Here is a 20094-nt window from a genome sequence, read left to right on the forward strand (position 1 = left end):
ACTCTTTCACAGTCCTTTCTGCTCACTGATCTCTACCTCCCTCTTCCAACTGTATCAGACTTTCTGTATCATCTTTATCAGCTTCTGCTAACCTCCTCTCTCATGTATTGAGGGCACTTCCTTTTCATACACAAGTTTAACTCTCTTGAAACTCAGTTCCATGGCCTTCAAAGCATCCTCTCTTGCTGTCACAAAAAAAAAGGGTGATGAGCAGAGTGTTGCCTCTGTTTGAGTGCATATCAGATGCAATCAGATATGCATGTTTCACTACAGGAAGAAGAATAGTGAAGAACAGCATGTACTGCATCACTAATACAGAGCTACTCTGCCCTTTTCTACCAGGTGACAGCTCTTAAGTTAGAAGTTGCCAGTAACAGAGAAGGGAGAACGCACTAAGACAAACCCCAACTTGTATGCCAATTTCTTCACTGCTCTAGAAACTAAAAGGGTAGAATTTTAGCATGTTTCTTAAAAGCTCTGCAAACATTTCACTGTATTAATAGAGCAAAAACCACTGCCTTTCAGATATTCCATAATTATGCAGCTAATACTAGAATAAGACACAAGATCATTTCCTGCCTTCTTGAGTATTTTACACACATACACACACAGACTTAACTGACCGTGGAGGGATTGAATGGCATCCCTAAATATGAAGAGCCTCTGAATCCGCAGTGATTCAAGTTTGATCCTGGAAGAGAAAAAAGAAACCTCAACTTGCTTTGCTGAAACACTCATTAAAAAACACAATTACCAGAATTTGCCTGTGCCTTTCATTATATTCCCAACCTCAGTTCGTTACCACTCTAATAAAAAACAAACACCACAAAAAACCAAAACCTCCCCCCCCCCAAAAAAAAAACCACAAAGAAAACCACAAGGAAACTTAATCCTGCTGTAATGACAAAGCCACAGATTTTTTTTTATTTTTTTAATTCAGTGCAAATACAGTGCTCACATCAACACAAAATTGTCTTTCATGCTCACAAAAAAACCAACAAAAATAATCTAAGGATTGCTCCTCTGGAAAATTGCCCAGGGTTGACAGACTTTTCTTCTCTAGATTCCTGCCTGGCACTACCCTCTGTTCTCAAGCAGAACTGTTTTAAGATACTTTACAACATGTAGTGACAAACAGTGTGCAGTTTTAAGCTAGCACTCATCTAACTCAATACTATTAGTATGAAACAGTTAAAATTGCTGAAAAGTAAGTTTTTAACTGAAGACGTTTTTCTCTTACCCAAAACACAGGTGCAAGAACACTGTGGTTATCAAACATTTCTGATAAGTGTTTCAGTATATTTTAAATGTGTTACAGTATCTGAGCATAGAGCATACAGAGGCGTGCAGCACACAGGTTTTGCAGGGCTCAAATGTGCTTCTGCATGGCAAAAACTCAATTAGCTTTCTAATACTAAATACATTATGCATGTATGCATTATTTGAAACAGAAGATTGTTTAAGTATGTCAAAATGGTTACAGAACGCAAGTTTCTCTACCAGATAACACTTTGCATCTAATTTACATTGAGTGAACCACCTGTAATATTCCACTTCCTCTACCTTTCAGTCAAAAGAACCTTTTAATGACTCTACAGGTGTAATGAAGGTCATTTCAGCCTTTATTAAAAAATGGTGTACTAGACTCATACTCAAAGAGAAAACAGAAAAAGCATCTGTATTTGTAGACAAAATCAGCACGTAACTCAAATTCTGTTGTAATCTAAACCTTGTCAGCAGAGTATTTGTTTCTTAGATCCTAGAGTTGGGATTGCATTCCATGTTGCCACAAGTTCTGGAAAGCACAATAAATAGTAGTCTTACAGACTACAGTCCTGAAGAACACTGCCCAAAAAGCATCACAATTTGAAAAATGACACAATGTGAATGAATCAGTAGAACTGGAATTCTTAATTCTTAAATACCGATCTCCTAGGTAACATGGGGGGGGGGGGAGGGGGGGTGGGAATCGACATTCATTTGGCTTATTTTCAATCAAAATGAATCCATGTCTTAAGCGCTTCAGTAAGCAATCAAGTTGACTTTGAAATGGCACTGATTCCACTGATATGTAAACCCTTCATCCAGAAAACTATTGCTAGACTACTAGCACACAGCTGGTTTGGCCTGCTGCAAACAAAAACATGCTACAATTAGGAGACTGATCCCCATCTGTAGTTTGTAATTAATTATCAAAGCATAAATGGCAGTATGAAACCCAAGTGAAGTGTGCTATCAGTGGGTCACTTCGGCTTCTGAGTGGACAGGTACTACAAAACAGAGATTAAAAACCAAGTACATGAATGAAATCAGGATCTATTATTCCCTTTAGCAGTTCAATTTTGTGTAACATTTTTGAACTTTTCTTGTACTACTACTACTAAAAAGTAGTATTGGTCATTTAAAAATGCTGGATTTTTGACTATACTGCTGTTACTGATCAAAAACATTTAACTTTTACTCTTCATGTCACTGACTTCTGATCTCCCATCCTGGACTTTACACACTGGTTCCTAGCAGAAACAGAACAGCAGCACTACTCTTCAATGCCCTTATTACTGCATAAGCTTTAAAGGGAATTTTATCCCCTCCACCAAACAAAAGAAAAACTTTGGTCATTCATAGCAAGGCAATAGATCTTCCTAGACTTTCAGTATTACCAGTGAATTTCTGCATTTTTATTTACAGTTCTTGAATTAGAAAAGAATGCTGAGCTGATAAAAGAACTGTTAAAACAGGAAGTGAAAACAGCTCACTTCTAATCAGATGACTCTGGCATACTGACGGTCATGTCTCAGGTTTTTTTTTTGGTGTTCTTTTTACCTTCCTGTGAACACACAAGTTCAAATAGGAACCAAGGAAAATCCACTGTGTTTCAGTTTATGTACATCACCTCACTTTCTGTGAAGTTGTTTTCACTATTTTCTTGCAAAATACTTGTACTTCTTAAGTAAAAGCTCAGTAGTGCTATTCAAACTCTTGCCTATTTGCATGAACCACAAACAGCCTGTCAGAATCAGAAACAGAATCAGAAATTAAACACACCCCAAGGATATGATCGTAGGTTACATCCCTTGTAAAAAAAATGCTGAAGTCACCAGTTCAGCTTCAGGAAAGTCCACTGAGCATCAAGTGTAATATCAGTTATGAAAGGGTACCACCTAGTGTTTGCTGTCAGTTAAGCATATTTAATGAGTTTCTGAAAGAAATTAAGACAGAGGGAAAAGTAATAAAAGTTTCATTTATCACTGCATAACTATCGCAAACTTTTCATGTTTGACAACCGAACAAAATTGATCCTCTCCAATCCTTGACCCCTCCTTGCAAAAGAAATGGGAATACCTGCCAGATAGCACCCAGGATCAAGGGGACTCTGTATCCTGCCCTGGTCAGGTGTAAGACAGAAGCCCAAATGAAAGGGGTGAGTGGAGACATGTTTGAGGCCATGGCAGAAGGCAAGGACTCTCTTTGCCCAACTCATCTCCCCACGTGCCTCTGACAAACAAATGAGGCCCTGATGGAACACTAACAGTCTGATGTGGATAATAAGCAACCTATACCACAGGTCTTACCACAGTCAGATAGGCCTTCCAGCCACGTAACAACCTCTTCCACAAGGAAGAGAGGAGCTGCATGTTTTGAGAACTCACTTCTATCAAGAACAAAGGGCCCAATATGCAGGGTTGACGCTCATCTCAGTGAAGTCTGTAGTATTCCTCGAGCCCACATCAAGGATATCACTAGAAATTCCCCAACCTGGTACAGTCATCAAACTACTACTCACTACTGATCTCCCAGACAGGTGGGGAGTAAGTTGCATCCTGGTCTGTGGAGACAAAAAGAGAGACTTCAAGGCCTTGGAATGGTTGGTGAAAAAGTCTAGGGTGCAAATTATTTCCTCTTCCCTCCTTCCAGTTGCAGGTGATGACATGGGATGGAATAGAAGGATCCAGTCTGTAATTACCAGGCTCCAAGACTGGTGCTACAGGCAGGGCTTTGGGTTCTTTGATCATGGCTGGTTTTATAAGACACCAGGCCTGATGATCTTAAGTGGGAAAGGCTTGTCTCACAGCAGGAAAAAGGGTCCTAGGACAAGAATTATCAGGGCTCATTCATAGAGCTTCAAATCAGATTCCAGGAGGAATGGCATTGTAGCTTCATTTGCACCACTGGGGCAGTGTTCCAGTATTAATGAAGATCAGAAGGCTTCCTACCCCACTCAGTGCACTCAGCTTGCTCCCTGCAATGTCTGTACACCAATGCATGCAGCATAGGGAATAAACAAGTAGAACTAGAAATTTGTGTGTGGTCAAGGGATTAAGATCTGGTGGCAATTACAGAGACATGGTGGAACAACTCACATGGCTGTAATGTGGTCATAAATGGCTATGTCCTTTTTAGGAAAGGCAGGTCAACAAGACAGGGTGGTGGAGTTGTTCTGTACATGAGAGAGCAACTAGAATACATTGCGTTCTGTTCAGGGGCAGATGAGGATTGAGTTGAGAATCTGTGGAAGTGATTTAAGGGACAGGCTAGTATGGGTGATACTGTTGTGAGTGCTTATTACAGGCAACCTGATCAGGATAAGGAAGCTGATGAGGCCTCACAGCACATAAGCTGATAGCAGCCTCACAATCACAGGCCTTCATTCTCATGGGGGATTCTAACTTCCCAGGTATTTGCTGAAAGAAATACTCAACCAGCCATTCACAGTCCAGGAGGTTCCTTGATGCAATTGGTGGATTAGCCAACAAGGAGAGGAGCGCTGCTAGATTTTATACTACCCAGGAAGGTCTGGTTCAAACAGTGAAGGTTGAGGGCAGCCCTGGCTGCCTGAGATGGTGGAAGTCAGGATCCTGTGTAGTAGGAACAGAATACTAAGCAGGATCACAACCCTAGACTTCAGCAGGGCCAACTTCTGCCTTTTCAAGCAATTGTTAGGAAAACTAAGGCCTCCTTAGAATTCAACCTTGCAAGAGAGGTCAAGGACAACAGAAAGGGCTTCTTCAAATACATTGTAGACAATGCAGGCCCACTGTTGACTCAAGGTGACAAGAGGAGAAAAAGAAGACTGCTGCCTTTGCCTCTGCGTATACTGCTGGAGACCGTTCTCAGGAGTCCTAGACTTCTGAGGCCCCAGAGCAAGTCAGGATAAAGGAGGAGTTTGACTTGGTTGACAAGGACTGGCTTAGAGAGCAGTTGAACAACCTGGACATCCATAAATCCATGGGTGCTGATGGGATGAATCCACAGGTGCTGAGGGAGCTGGTAGAAGTCATTGCTAGGCCACCCTCCATCATCTTTGGTAAGTTGTGCGGAACAGAACAGGTGCCTGAGGACTGGATGAAGGCAAATGTCACTCCAGTCTTCAAAAAGGGTAAGAAGGGGGATGTGGGTAACTACAGACTAGTCAGCCTCACCTCCATCCCTGGAAAGGTAATGAAGCAACTATTCCTCAGTGCTGTGTCTAGGTATAAAGGATAAGAAGGTCATTGGGAACAGTTAGCATGGTTTTACCAAGGGGAAGTCATATTTAACCAACCTAATAGCATTTAAGGAGGACATAACCAGGTGGATAGACAATGGTAGTGCAGTGCATGTGGTTTATCTTGATCTCAGAAAAGCATCTGACACACCCCCACAGCACCCTTGCAGCTAAAATGAGGAAGTGTCCTCTGGAGGATTGGGTAGTGAGGTGGATTGTGACCTGGCTGAAGAAAAGAAGTCAGAGTTGTGGGCTACAGGATAGAGTCTAGTTGGAGGCTTGTATCTAGTGGAGTCCCTCACGGGTCAGTATCGGGATTAATACTATTCAATACATTCATCAACAAAATGCGTAAGGGAACAGAGGGCACCGTCGGAAAGTTTGCTGATGACACAAAACTAGAAGGAATGGCTAACATGTGAAGGCTGTGCTGCCATTCAGCAGGTCCTAGACATGCTGGAGAGTTGGCCAGGGAGAAATTTATTGAAATACAAGTGGCTTTGCATCTGAGAAAGAACAACCCCATGGACCAGTGTAAGTTGTGGAGTAGCTCTGAGGAAAAGGACCTGGCAGTCCTGGTGGACAACAGCATAACAATGCGCCAGCAACATAGCCAAGAAGGCCAGTGGCATACTGGGCTAGATTAGAAGGGGTGTGGTTAGTAGGTCAAGAAAGGTTCTCCTACCCCTCTATGCTGCCCTGGTGAGGCCACATCTGGAATACTGTGTCCAGTTCTGGTCCCTCAGTTCAAGAAAGACAGGGAACTGCTTGAGAGAGTCCAGCACAGAGCCACAAAGATGATTAAAGGAGTGGAACATGTCCTTTATGAGGAAAGGCTCTTTAGCTTGGAGAAGAGGAGACTGAGGGGTATCCTCATTAATGTTTATAAATGTGAAGGGCCAGTGTCAGGAGGACAGAGACAGGCTCTTCTCAGTGATGTCCAATGATAGGACAAGCGGCAACTGGAGCACAGCTTCACATAAACATAAGGAAAAAATTTTTTCACTGAGAGAGTGACAGAACACTGGAACAGGCTGCATAGTTAGGAGGTGGGAGTCTCTGGAGACATTCAAAATCCACCTGGACTCATTCCTGTGTGACCTTCTCTAGGTGGTCCTGCTCTGGCAGGGTGGGTTGGACTAGATGATCTTTCAAGGTCCCTTTCAACCCCTAACATTCTGTGATTACGTAAAAAGACTCCAGGTTTAAATCAAGAGCTGAGAGCTTCCTGTGAATACCATATTACTTACATGTGCCCAGAAAGTCCTTCAGACATATAATAGAGCTCCCCAAGTGATGACCAGAGACAGTTTATGCTGGGAGCTCTTTTGTTAAAAACAGGTTGCTTTTGCTATTCATGACTTATGATTTGCCTTGTATAGAAAGATTAGTAACTTTTTACCACTACTTCTTCCCATTCAGGTTACCTACACATTCTTCTGATTCCAAGGCTTTTCTCATTTTGCCAAGTACAGAAGCAAGTTTACATACATTATTAGTCTTAATTAAAAAGTTGAAGCTTTAACATAGGCTGACACAGTCAGTATATCCAGATAAAAACATGAAAAGTCTTACTGAATTTTCTTAGGGGAAAAAATCATTATTCTTAAAAATCAAAGCACCAGAATGTGTCATAAAATGTACGGTTGCATTCTCTAAAAATGGAAGTCCATCCTACATCCAAGTAAGTACTTAAAATGTAGCCATTTAAGATTGTTGGGAGGAGATTCATATTTTTGTTCAAAAAACTCATGATAAGAAAATTCATATGGAACAATGACATGAAAATCAATTACCAAAATTTATCCATTTTTTCAGTACTGACACAAATAAAGAGGAAAGTATTATTACAAATATTAATTTTGACTTTGAAAGCAGGAAATTTTAGCTCTCTGATGCAGTGTAATAGTTTTCAACCTGCTACGTATGATTCTTGGGGGTTCAGATCCACAAAGGAAACATGTCTCAGCTCTCTTTTTGGTGCCGTTTCTTCCTACACCAAAGCTAGTGAAGCATACTACTGCTGAAAAGTACAATATCCTTCCCTCTCCTTTACTGGCCTGGCATTAGTACGCCCAAGCACTCCAAAGCAACAACCAACAGCTCACCAATGAAACACAAAGGTAATCTTCTGTTAGCTTTTCTGTCACTTCAACAAGGTAAAACATCTCTTGTGCAAGGTCAAACAAGTGCCAGTGTTGCTGAGGGGAAGGATGGTGGATGAATACAGCCAAGACAGTGCCATGGTTTGAGGCAGATGTGTTTTTAAAAAACCACAGAGTTGAGTCCTCCAAGAAGACCAGAAAGGTTTAGGAGCTATTTTGAGAGGAAAACACAGTAAAACTCTGACATGACAAGCTGCTGAATAATAACCAGTTGAAACAGAGGGTCTTGTCAACCCTTTTCCAATTTCACTAACACTTTAAAAAGGATATCATAGTCTAAATACAAGTAGTTGCTGCTTAGGCTTGTAGAAGCGCATCACCTTCCTCAAAATGAAAAGAAATAATGAAAAAAAATTGTTTGTTGGGGTTTTTTTCCTTCAAGATTTCAAATTCCTTCTAGAAGGAAACACAGTGCAGTTTTTCTGCAGTGAACACACAAAACAAAACCAAATATTAGCCATGAGACTAAGCAGAGCACTTACTATATCAGTAACAATAGCCAAAATCTACAGAATATAATGTCATACTACTTTGCAAGAGTTATAAAAGAGCTCTTTAAATAAGCAGAAGACAGCAATGAGACCAAGGATTCAGCTAAGGATGATTGTTTTTTCTGTGAGGATCAGCTTGCATGCATTGTTGGGGCATTCGCAACACTGTACGATGTAGGTGGGGAAGCAGGTGTAAACAATGTGACTATGCTAACCAATCGGCTTCCTGGAAAGACGCATGCGCACGGCGTGAGGGTGGAGCGGAGAAGTTTGGCCTATATAAGCAACTACCGATGGTTCAGTAAGGTGGGATTTGAACTTGCATCACACTGATGTGTCGTTCTCCCCGCTCGCCTGTATGGCCCGCGGCATTTGGTGACCCCGACGTGATACTGATTGGGGACGGACACATCAGAGTGGTGAGGATCCTGCTGCCAGCGGAGAGGAAAGCTGGGCGCCCGAAGAAAGGCGGATTCGTGCACGGCTGACCGGTGAGTCAGGAGAAAAAAGAGCAGGATGGGGTCGACTGTATCAGTTGTAGAAGAAACCGTAGTAGATAGAAAACAGAACAGGACAGGGTCGACTGTATCAGTCGTAGAAGAAGCCGTAGTAGATAGCCTGTTAAGGCTGGCTGAAGAAAGGGAAACTAATTTGCCGAAGCCCGCGTTAACGGAACTGCTTACTTGGGCACGAAGAAGGGGTTATTTGAACTCTACAAGAGATGCTTATAGTCAGGAAGTTTGGCAGAAGATAGGACGGGAGCTCTGGGAGAGCGTGCAGATAAAATCTAAGGAGGCAAAACACTTGGCTAAAACATATCGAACAGCGCGTTTGTTACTTGACAAAGTTCATGGGGAGGCGACCGCTGCGGCCGCTTGGAGACAGACAAAGGGAACAAAAGCAGAATTGCCTGACATTTCGCTGCCTATCGATAGTTCTATAGACTGTCAAGACTCTCCTGTTACTTGCCCTGTAACAACATCACATATGACCAGGGCAGAGAAGATTGCCTGGGGTCTGGACGGGGATGATTTGCCCCCCTATAACCCCGATTGTGACGCAGATGAATCTTTACCACCTTACGCAGCCGGTCCGAATCAAAGTGATTCTGTTGTGACTAACATGACGGCACAGGGCGCTGCAAATACTGAGGCGACTGCCCGTTTTTCCGGAGAAAGTGAAAGCATGGAAATAGATTCCACTGCTTTTTGGGATCAATTGCAGACTGTTTTTTCCTCTTCAGCGACCTCAGGGAGGGGTCACGGTAGTGCCGCAGCTGCAAACAATCCATATCAAGAACTAAGAAAAGAACTGCGACAGCAGAGAGAGGCTATGACAGAACTTTTGGAGCAAATGAGGAGACTTGATCGTGATTCGAAAAAACGGGACATCAAAGATGCTTATAAGGCAGCACATAGTTCTATAGTTACTGGGTTGAGAAATATAGAAAAGCAATTGGAAGAAATAGATAAAAAGGCCAGAAACTTTGAGAAAGCAAATATGCACGGTGGGGGAAATGTTGATACTGATATACCAATGGTTTCATTGCCTAGAGATCCTTCATTTAATGCGGATAAAAGGTACAGGGGTCTTGCCCAGAATTGTATCTTGCAAGGAGATTTTAGTTTTGAACCTATTGCTGCGCCTGTAGTACGGCGTGGTGGGGGACCGACTTGGGAGCCCTTGGACTGGAAGCTTGTTCAATCTATACAAAAGACAATAATGCAATTTGGGTATCAAAACAAGCTGGTTAAAAATCAGATCATGGCTCTCATAAAATATCAAGATCTAGTTCCTGCTGATCTCAGGGCAGTGATGGAGCTCGTTTTAACCCCCACAGCTTTCATGTTATGGGTAACCAAATGGCAAGACTTGTTAGAGATAAAACAGGTAGAGAACTTGAATCTCCCTGGTACTGATCCTTTGCGTACGGCTACTCTGGATCAGTTAATGGGCAGTGGTCAGTTTAAGGACCCCTCAGTGCAAGCGGCAGTGCATCCGCGTATATTGAGCCAGTCAAAGAATGCTGGTCTGCAAGCCTTTTTGTCTCTACCTCAAATTGGTACTCCTTCTTTTCCATACACAAAAATCACTCAAGGACCTAATGAATCATTCTTTGCGTATGTAGACCGTATAAGGGAAGCCTTAGAAAATGCCCCCAGTATCGAACCTGAACTAAAGGGACTTCTCACCAAAGAAATTGCGGTGCAAAATGCGAACGCAACATGCAAACAATTAATAGCAACTCTACCACCAACAGCTTCTATTACTCAAATAATACAAGTGTGTGCCAGGGCTCCTTTGATTGACGAACAAGAAAAGGCAAAAATACATGCTCATGCATTGGCGGCCGCACTTAAAATGCAACAAAATTTAGGCAAAGGAGACAAGGGACCTTCACGCTGTTATCAATGTGGTCAACGTGGTCATTTTAAGAAGCAGTGTCCCAATCAAAATGGTAGTAGAAATAATTTAAATGGCAATTGCGCTAGATGTGGTAAATATGGTCACCGGGCAGCAGATTGCCGATCCAAATTCAATAAGAATGGGATGCCATTAACATGGAATCAAAATCAGGGAGACGGAGTCAGCCGCGGGGGTGGGACGCGGCCAACAAGTATCCCTCCCCTCAGAAAATGGTGATGGCTGTCTCAGTCGAATCCGAGCAGCCACAACAGGAAGTGCTAGGGTCGACTTGGCAGTGGCCGAACCAGCAGACATATTCGATACCCAAATACATGTAGTATCTTCAACCGAGTCAGGGCCATTAGGGTTTGGGTTGTCGGCATTATTAATAGGGAGATCATCGGCAACAAAAAAAGGGATATTTGTGCTTCCAGGAGTTGTTGACGCCAACTATCAAGGTGTAATTTGTATTATGGTTCGATGTTTTGCGCCCCGTCTGTATTCCAAAAGGAAGCACGATAGCGCAATTGGTACCATTTAAATCACAAGTTTCCAATACAGAAAACAAGGAAAGGGGTACGGGAGGTTTTGGATCTAATGGCGAACCGCAGGTATTGTTCTGTAAAACGCTTGGTTTAGAAAGACCTTTGATGTCTGTAACAATTTCGGGTCCTGATGGTATTACTTTAGAGGGTTTGCAGATGATGTTGGACACAGGGGCGGATGTATCTGTTTTACCCCTTGATCTCTGGCCTGTAACGTGGCCTTTGGAGGATCCTGGATCCGATTTAGTGGGAATCGGAGGGAGCAGTTCAACCAAAATTAGTAAGGAATTTGTTTTATTCACCAATGAGGAGGGACAGCAAGCTTGGGCAAAGCCCTATGTCCTACAGACAAATCTTCTCCTCTTGGGCAGAGATAGACTGAGTCAATGGGGAGTTAAGATCCAGACAAATTTTTAGTTGCGGCCACTGATAGCAGCTCCCGCCCTACTCTAAAGTTGCAATGGAAAAATGAAGATCCGCTATGGGTGGATCAGTGGCCGTTAACTCAAGAGAGGCTGCAAATTGTTGAAAGTTGAGTTCAGGAACAACTTGAATTGGGGCATATAAAACCATCCGTCAGTCCTTGGAACACACCGATTTTTACTATACAGAAAAAATCGGGGAAGTGGAGACTGTTGCATGATTTAAGAGCTGTTAATAATAGAATGGTAGAAATGGGGGCATTACAACCAGGATTACCATCTCCGGTTATGTTGCCCCAACATTGGAATCTACTTATTTTGGATCTGAAAGATTGCTTTTTCACAATACCACTGCATGAGGAAGACAGCGACAAATTTGCTTTCACAGTTCCGTCTGTTAATAGATCTGCACCCTCTAAACGGTTTCAATGGGTGGTCCTGCCCCAAGGTATGAAAAATTCGCCAACAATTTGTCAGTGGTTTGTAGATCAGGTATTAGCTCCGTGGAGAAAAAATAACCCTGACTTGATTACTTACCATTACATGGATGATTTGTTAATTGCCTCCCCAACGCCACTTCCATTACAAAAAGAGCAAGAAGTGACTCAAGCATTAGCAAAATATGGTTTAGTAATTGCACAAGAGAAAATTCAGCGTCGTGCACCATGGGTGTATTTGGGCATGCAGATTCTAGAAACACGTTTGAGACCTCAAAAATTGAATCTTAATACAAAAACTGAAAATTTGAATGATGTGCAAAGACTGGTCGGTGATTTACAATGGTTAAGAATATATTGTGGGATTACCAATTCTGATTTAAAGCCACTAATTGATCTTTTAAAAGGTGGGAAATCCCCTTCTGACCCTCGAGCATTGACCCCCACAGCATACCAAGCTTTACAAGTAATAGGAGAAAAAATACGGAATAATATGGCAAATCGAATTGTACCTGGTGTTCATTTCACTATTATTTGTTATAATCAAGACAGGGAAGTGGCTGCTTTGATTACTCAGATTTCTAAAGATGATTCAGTGTTAATTCTGGAATGGGTATTCCATAGCAGTACGTTGAAGGCCACTATAACTACAAGGCCAGACACAGTCGGAAATCTACTGTTGAAAGCAAGAAATAGATTAAGGATAATTGCAGCAACGGACCCAGCTCAAATTATTTTGCCATTGAAAAACATTAATCTTGCAGATTCATGGATGGAGCAATCTGATGCTTTTGCGACGGCTGTCCATGGAATTAGACTGGATAATCATTACCCGAAACACCCTTTGTTTAAAACAAATTTGATAATAGAACAGGACTCCTTGCAAGTAGAATCTCCCCTTTCTGAGGGGGTCACTATTTTTACGGATGCCAGTAGTATGACAGGAAAATATGGATATGCTCATCAAATCAACGGGCTATGGAATACCCGAGTAGAAAAGACAAAAGGATAAGTTCAGATTTTGGAATTAAAAGCAGTTCTTATGGTATTTCAGGATTTCCGGAGGACACCCTTGAATATTATAATCGACTCAAAATATGTGGTTGAAGTAGTAAAGCGTTTAAATAATGCAATCTTAGGCGGTATAACTAATCCTGTGCTTGAGATGTGTATCTTGGAGCTACAGTCTGAAATTATTGCATGTCAACATCCATGGTGGGTCACGCATATCAGAAGCCATTCTAATTTGCCAGGGTTACTAGCTGAAGGGAATTCATTCATAGACAGCAAAGTAGTAAGCAAAGTATCCACAGAAGATGTTTTGGCACAAGCGCTTCAGTCCCATAAATTTTTTCATCAATCGGCACAGTCATTAATGAAGTCCTTTGGGATTTCTAAAACAGATGCTCGTTCAATAATTGCTAGTTGCCCTGATTGTGCCCGATTAACTCCCATTTCGGCTGAAGGGACTAATCCGCGGGGCCTAGAACCTCGCCAGGTCTGGCAAACGGATGTCACTGAATTTCCTCCGTTTGGTGCCTTTAAATACATCCATGTCACAATAGATACACGTTCTAAAGCAATTTGGGCAACTTCACATAAGTCAACCAACAGTTCGGCTTGTATTCAGCATTGGACAACAGCCATTGCAGCGTTAGGGCGACCAGATACTATTAAGACTGACAATGCTTCAGCTTACCTGAGTAACAAAGTTCATGAGTTTTTTCAGAACTGGAAAATTACACACTTGACAGGTATACCCTATAATTCAGGAGGGCAAGCCATTGTTGAACGAGCGCACCAGGATCTAAAACGACTTTTGACAATATATAAAAAAGAGGGGGAAAGGAGTCCATACCTCACTATAGCAAAGGCATGCTATGTGTTAAATTGGTTAAATCCATGGACAGAACAAAATTTAGTTCCTATGTTCTCTCACCTGCTTAATAGAAATGACTTCTCTCAGCATGAGGTATTAGTACAAATCTTTGAACCTTTGGCCCAGCAATGGAATGGACCAGTCCGCTTACTGACTTGGGGAAGGGGTTATGCTTGCGTGTCTATAGGAGAGTCAACAAGATGGATTCCAGCCAAGTGGGTTCGACCGTGGATACGGCCCGCATCTGATCCAGGTCAAACAGACTCGGATGATAATACGAAAGATTGAAAATAAAGTCCTTGCTTTTGGCCCAAGGACATGGTCGTCAAGAAATTGAGGGAATGCGTTGTTTTAATCTTTCAGCCCACAGCGTATCTAGTCAAAAAGATATTTGGATGTCAAAAAAAAAAAAAAAAAACAACAGAGGGGTTCGTTAGACAATTGGTTTAATAGTTTGTTTTCAAATTGGGGTCTACCAGGCTGTGTTGCTGGTGTCCTTGAAATGCTGATGCTTACAATTTATTGTTTTGCTAATTACATGCTTGTTGTTGTCATATTTGGTTCAATGCATGCTAAGTGGTGTAACTAAGAGTTTGAGTTTGTTGTTTGAGAAAAAGGGGGGAGATGTTGGGGCATTCGCAACATTGTACGATGTAGGTGGGGAAGCAGGTGTAAACAATGTGACTATGCTAACCAATCGGCTTCCTGGAAAGACGCATGCGCACGGCGTGAGGGTGGAGCGGAGAAGTTTGGCCTATATAAGCAACTACCGATGGTTCAGTAAGGTGGGATTTGAACTTGCATCACATTGATGTGTCATTCTCCCCGCTCGCCTGTATGGCCCGCGGCAATGCATGATACTCCATTCTCCCCTAATTACAAGGGCCACCAAAACAGTCTCTAGAACACTTGGACTTTTAAAACATTATGTGTTTGCATGGCAGTTACATTAAACCCACAGAAGAATACAATCTATCCTGATAGACCTTATCTTTAGCTTTCTGTAACATATTTCAATTAGGCTCACTGAGTATGCTGAATAACAAAACAATCTCACTACTTTGCATTCATGAGCCTTAGTTTCTCATAAAAATTTCCAAGGCTGCAAATCTCCAAACTGAAGCTTTTATTAGCCAGACATATCATATACCAGCAACTACAAACACATTACCTAAAACTCACACAGCAGATTGTGAGACTACTAAGAAGTACTCCAACCCACCAAATTCTGAATTTCCTACCAGATTCTGTAATACCCTGTGCCATGAAACCACCCAGCTGGTTTTAGGACAGGAAAGCAAGTTGATTTACCATGCTTTGAGACTAAGGTCACTTACAATTAGCAGGTGTTTGTGTTCAATGAAGATCTGCAAAGCTGGCCCTTTGAAGAGCTGAACGAGGGAGACTTACGAAGATAAGATGGCCCTGTTTTGGCTAAACTGATGAAGCAAGGTTCAAAATAGCTTTTGAGAGCCAGGGTGCCTAATTAACTGCAATTTTAATATTAAAGCTGACATCCCTCAACATACTAATGGGGAAAAAATCGACCACATACTAAACATATACAACTATGTTACTCGAGGCTTCTCCTAAATCATGCTAAATGTCACCTAGAAGGCAGGGACAATTGGACTGAGGTATAAACCCCATGAGACGGACATCTTGGTTCACTGCCTCTGTCATCGCAGAGCACATATGCTGCTGACACTGGTACCAGCTTCAATGAGGTGGGTTCCAACATTGGCCAGTACAAGCATCACCACCAGCAGCAGCGACCAGGGGAGAAGACAGAGATGAGGATGAAAAATGGGCTGTGCTCCTTTTCCTTTGCCCAAGACAGGGACATGTTTGTGGTGAGAACTGCACCTTCAACATACAGTTCAACTTCTGCTGCATTACTGTTGGAGCTACAGCAAAGCTGTGCATCTCCAACAGTGTCAGATGTTACCTAGAGTTTATTAATCCTGAGACCATCTTTGCTAATGTTCCTATTAGAACTACAGCAAAGATGTGAATCTCCAACTCAGAGAGATCATCTTGCAGACAGTGCATTTATCACCAGCAATCCCAAATCTCTTGCATCTGTCACTTGAGAACAATTAAACCATTTGACTGTTTTAACCTCGGAGCTGTGACAAGTCCTTCTTGGGACACTGGAAAGTGGAGGCAAAAGTTAATTTTGCCAAATAGTTCCACCAAGAGTCCTGGGCTCTGACACAGGCAAACATTGGGGTGTTTTATCTTAATGCAACAACCTGCTGTAGTGGGCTGACCCCAACCAGCAGCTAAGCAATAACACACCACCCACTCACCTCCTCATCCTGTAGGAGGGTGGGCAAATGGAAAGAAGGGGAGAAGATTCAGGGATACAGACAGACAGTTTGGCAGGTGACGCAAAAGCTGTGGGCACAAGCAAAGCAAAGGAGGAATTCATTCTCACAATTAATTGAGTTTCTCATCTTAAATAAGCACTTTAAGGATCAACCGAAGCGCTACAGATACGGAACTGCTGAAGGACAAACATGAACAACAGAGAATTCTATTTTTCTGGTAAGAATCATAGGAATTCTAATTTGCTCATTTTAGGAATTCAATCAGTGATGCAATCAAAATTCAACCAAGATTCTGTAAAAATATGTTCTAATTTAGAATGTACATTTTAAATAAGACTTTCAGTCCCAGAGCCAAAATTCATGAAAGCGTATATGAAGTACATACAGTTACTTAAGGCAAGATCACTGGAATTCATGATTCAAGAAACTACATCATAAAACAGAGTTTAAATTTAAAAAACAATTTTCCACAGAGTGAGAGATCTATGAGTATGCATTGTTGTGATGGTTTGAAACTGTCTTTTTAATTTTTCCTTGCAAAGTTCAGAACAGAGAAAGTGAAAGAATGTAAATAAGTCACTATTGGGTGTAAGAAAGCAAACTAACAATTGTTCTAAACACTTCCATTGGATAGATAGAAATGTTTAAGAACTATTACCCAAAACAAAGTAGGCACTCTGCACATTCTGCGTTCGGCAGTGGGGGCAGTTGCTGGGCTGTCTGGCTGCTGTTTCTTCTTTTCTGGCTGAAGATAACACGTACTGACCTCGGCAGCTAAGTTAACAACTTTCTGATTAACAAACTCTACTTCTCTGTCCAGGGAGGTCTGGGGGGAAGCTCCTGGGAGAGAGAGAGGCCCCTTTGGGAGGGTCCCCTTGGGGGGAAGCAAAGGGAGATCGGTTGTGCTTTTCTGTTGATTGTATATATTTGTAAGTGTTGTGAATTTTGTATATTTGTACATATTCATTGCATTTCATCGTAGATTTTAGACTCTGCTTGTAAATACAGCTTTTCATTTGCTTCCAGACTGAGCTAGCCTGGTTATTGTTGGTGGGGGGGGAATTTCAGCTCACACCGACACAATTGTAAAATAAGCTGCAATAGAACAGTTCTTTAATAGGAAAGTGGGATTTTTAATTTTTTTATCTGGACAGATTCTGTCGCACCAAGCCAGCAACTGTTCTCTTTAACTACAGATGCACAAGTGTTTGGAAACCAAAACACTTCACTGCTGCAGCACACCAGAGTTTATCTATTTCTTCAAACAGGCCAAAAGAGGGAGTCAGACCTCTACTGATGGAATACTAATTAAATGTTGCACAGACAGGATTAAAACCCACAAAGTCAATACAGTTTACTGGAAACAGGCATTACAGGAGGATACACATTCCTTTCCATACATTTAGCTATCCAGTATCTTACTTGCTGCTGTTACTATCATCTACATTTTGTATCATCTATTGTTCATTGGTGAAGTTAAAAATAAAGCTAACACTAAAGTTTCACAGGTCAAGCGATCAGATGATGTTATCACCAAAAGCAGAAGAGCGTAAGAACCGAGTTTCTACAATGCAGTAAGAAAATACAGGACTGAAGGTAAGCTGCTTCTTCTGGTGGAAAGGAGAAATTCAGCACTTAAAAGCACAGAATGCATTGCAAAAGTGCCCTCCCCAAAACTACTCTCTACTACTACTGTAGTTTTATGATGGCATAGTAACTAGAAAAAGTACATCTCAGCTCTGTACTGAACTGTTAGCTTCCATATTTGCATGCAGAGGTTTACACTGCCCTCCCTAGGGACTGTTCCTAACACTGGCTAGTTAGAGAGTTCCTCTCCCCCAAGAATTACTGCATACTGTTAAAAACAAATAATGATTAATCTAATCTCTCCTTGCAAACTTCACTGTTCTTTCAGAATACCCTCCTGAAGACTAGAATAATGACAAGAAAGTGAGCAACTCTTAAAGAAAATCATGTATAGCCTGGAAAAAAATTCTAGTGCTATGGGCAAGGAACATTCTGATGATTATAAATATTGTGGGAATAATTGTGCAATCCAAATCTCTCATTATTTTATTAACAGCCTTGGAACACAACACAACAAAACCCAAATCTATTAGAATTAATACTTGTGGTGGATCTGATTGTTTAAGCCTACAGAGTAAGAAACGGGATCTTTTTAATGCTGTAAAAATCAAGCATCAATCTTGCCTTCCATATACTTACTGCATAAAACCTTTTATTATATAAAACTGCTTTTAGGAGAAGAGACTTTATTTGTAGTATAGAATTAGACTAGATATCATAAGGGAATACAATTTTCTTTCTACAATCATCTAACAAAGTACATGCTTGTTATTTCATAGATGACCACTTGGAATTACTTTTTCTCTAGAAATTAGCCAGGAGCTGTCCCCACACCAGCAAAACGTGCCATGAGATCCAGTTATAAAGAAGTAGAGCCTCGCTCACATCTCTGTCCCTTCCATCCCCTCTACTGATATTATCCATTCATCGTTGCTGCTGCAGGAAGAACTGCTAATACCAGCTGGTCCAGAGGAACAGCAGCTCCCTGACTTCTGCAAGTCACCAGGAAAGGGACACTGCCTGTGTTCTCCCACTCTGGCTTGGATCTGCTACACACCTTCCAAGCAGAAGACAGCTGAGATGCAGCAGCAGCACCACTCCTAAAAACCTTAGGTAAATTTAACCTTCACAGATCTAATGAACAGATTTTTCCTTTTAAAACAGGAATTCTTTATCTTTTCTGCATCTTAATCTTACACCTGCCATTTTCCTAAAGCTGTCCCAAATAACCACATCTGTGATCAAAGCTCCCGGAATAGCTGTAACTAACAGAAGTCAATATAATCACTATTATACTTATAAAACTTCTATAGCATGTCTTTTTTTAGAACTAGGTGAAACATTCCTCTGAGATGCTTAAAGATACAACTTCATTATGCTATTTTATATTGTTATATTTACAAGTTAATTTCGTAACTTCATTTACAGAAAAAAAGCTAAACTAATAATAAAGCTTCTGGCTTTATTAGAATTTACTCAGCATCACTATCTGAAATGATGAGGATAGCACTTCAGGAAGCCTTGTATTTTATAAAAACTGAGAGCCATCCACTATGCACCAGTTGAAAAGCAAAAGTAAAGATGTTAATATCAATTAAAAAAAACTAAAAACTCACTCACTGTCTTCTGTGGGAAGGACCTGCAGGGAATAAATCCATTCTATTATATCATCTTTGTTCACCACATCTAAGGAATCCAACATATCCAGACCAGAGAGCGCGAAAAATGCAATTGTCAACCTAAAAGAAAAAGATAAGACTTACACTTCCCACCATAAATGTCATGGGAAAATTAACAAATGGTTTAAGAAACAAATATTTATGAATTCTCAGCCTTTAATAGTGGTGCAACAAAGAGCCTACCTCAGAAAGCACGGAATTTATCTACTGAACAAAATTAAGTTCTTTGTACTGTAAACATTCCTTTGTCTCTACAAGAATTTTCATATAAGCCACTTTTCCTTTTATATAGTAATGATATTCCAATTCAGACATTAACCTAAATCCCTATCTGAAAAAAAACCCACAGATTATTAACATATGGAACATTAGTACTCTGTGATGATTTTTAAGTGACAATGCCCTAAATATGCAGTATGTCAAAGGTAATCCTCAAGCACTATTAGTAAGCTGCCTCATTGTGCCCTAAACAAATTTCAGATAATTGGAAGTTAGATACCAAACAGCAGGGCTTCCTTTGTAACCAATCAATATATAAATAGGCACACAGGATAAATTACCATCTAGAAGTAATAATTTCTTGTCCTTTGCTACAAAGGAGCCTAGATGACTAACTTAATCTAAAAGAAAGCACATCAAAACCATCTATCCAATACAGGATTGGA

At 41.2% G+C, this 20094-nt stretch overlaps 1 protein-coding gene across 1 annotated transcript in view; it reads right to left on the reverse strand.

Moving 5' to 3' along the window:
• PGGT1B (protein geranylgeranyltransferase type I subunit beta) overlaps positions 1–19489 on the reverse strand; it is a 46030-nt gene extending 26541 nt beyond the window's left edge. The window contains exons 1-2 of the mRNA XM_054398262.1: positions 19371–19489; positions 624–691 (exon numbers count right to left, since the gene is read on the reverse strand). Coding sequence (XP_054254237.1) covers positions 624–691; positions 19371–19452 — 150 coding nt within the window. The 5' untranslated portion in view covers positions 19453–19489. The remainder of the gene's footprint in view (positions 1–623; positions 692–19370) is intronic.
• Positions 19490–20094: the final 605 nt, after the last annotated feature.

The sequence above is a fragment of the Indicator indicator genome, chromosome Z (assembly GCF_027791375.1).
Source record: "Indicator indicator isolate 239-I01 chromosome Z, UM_Iind_1.1, whole genome shotgun sequence".
Taxonomy (NCBI): domain Eukaryota; kingdom Metazoa; phylum Chordata; class Aves; order Piciformes; family Indicatoridae; genus Indicator; species Indicator indicator.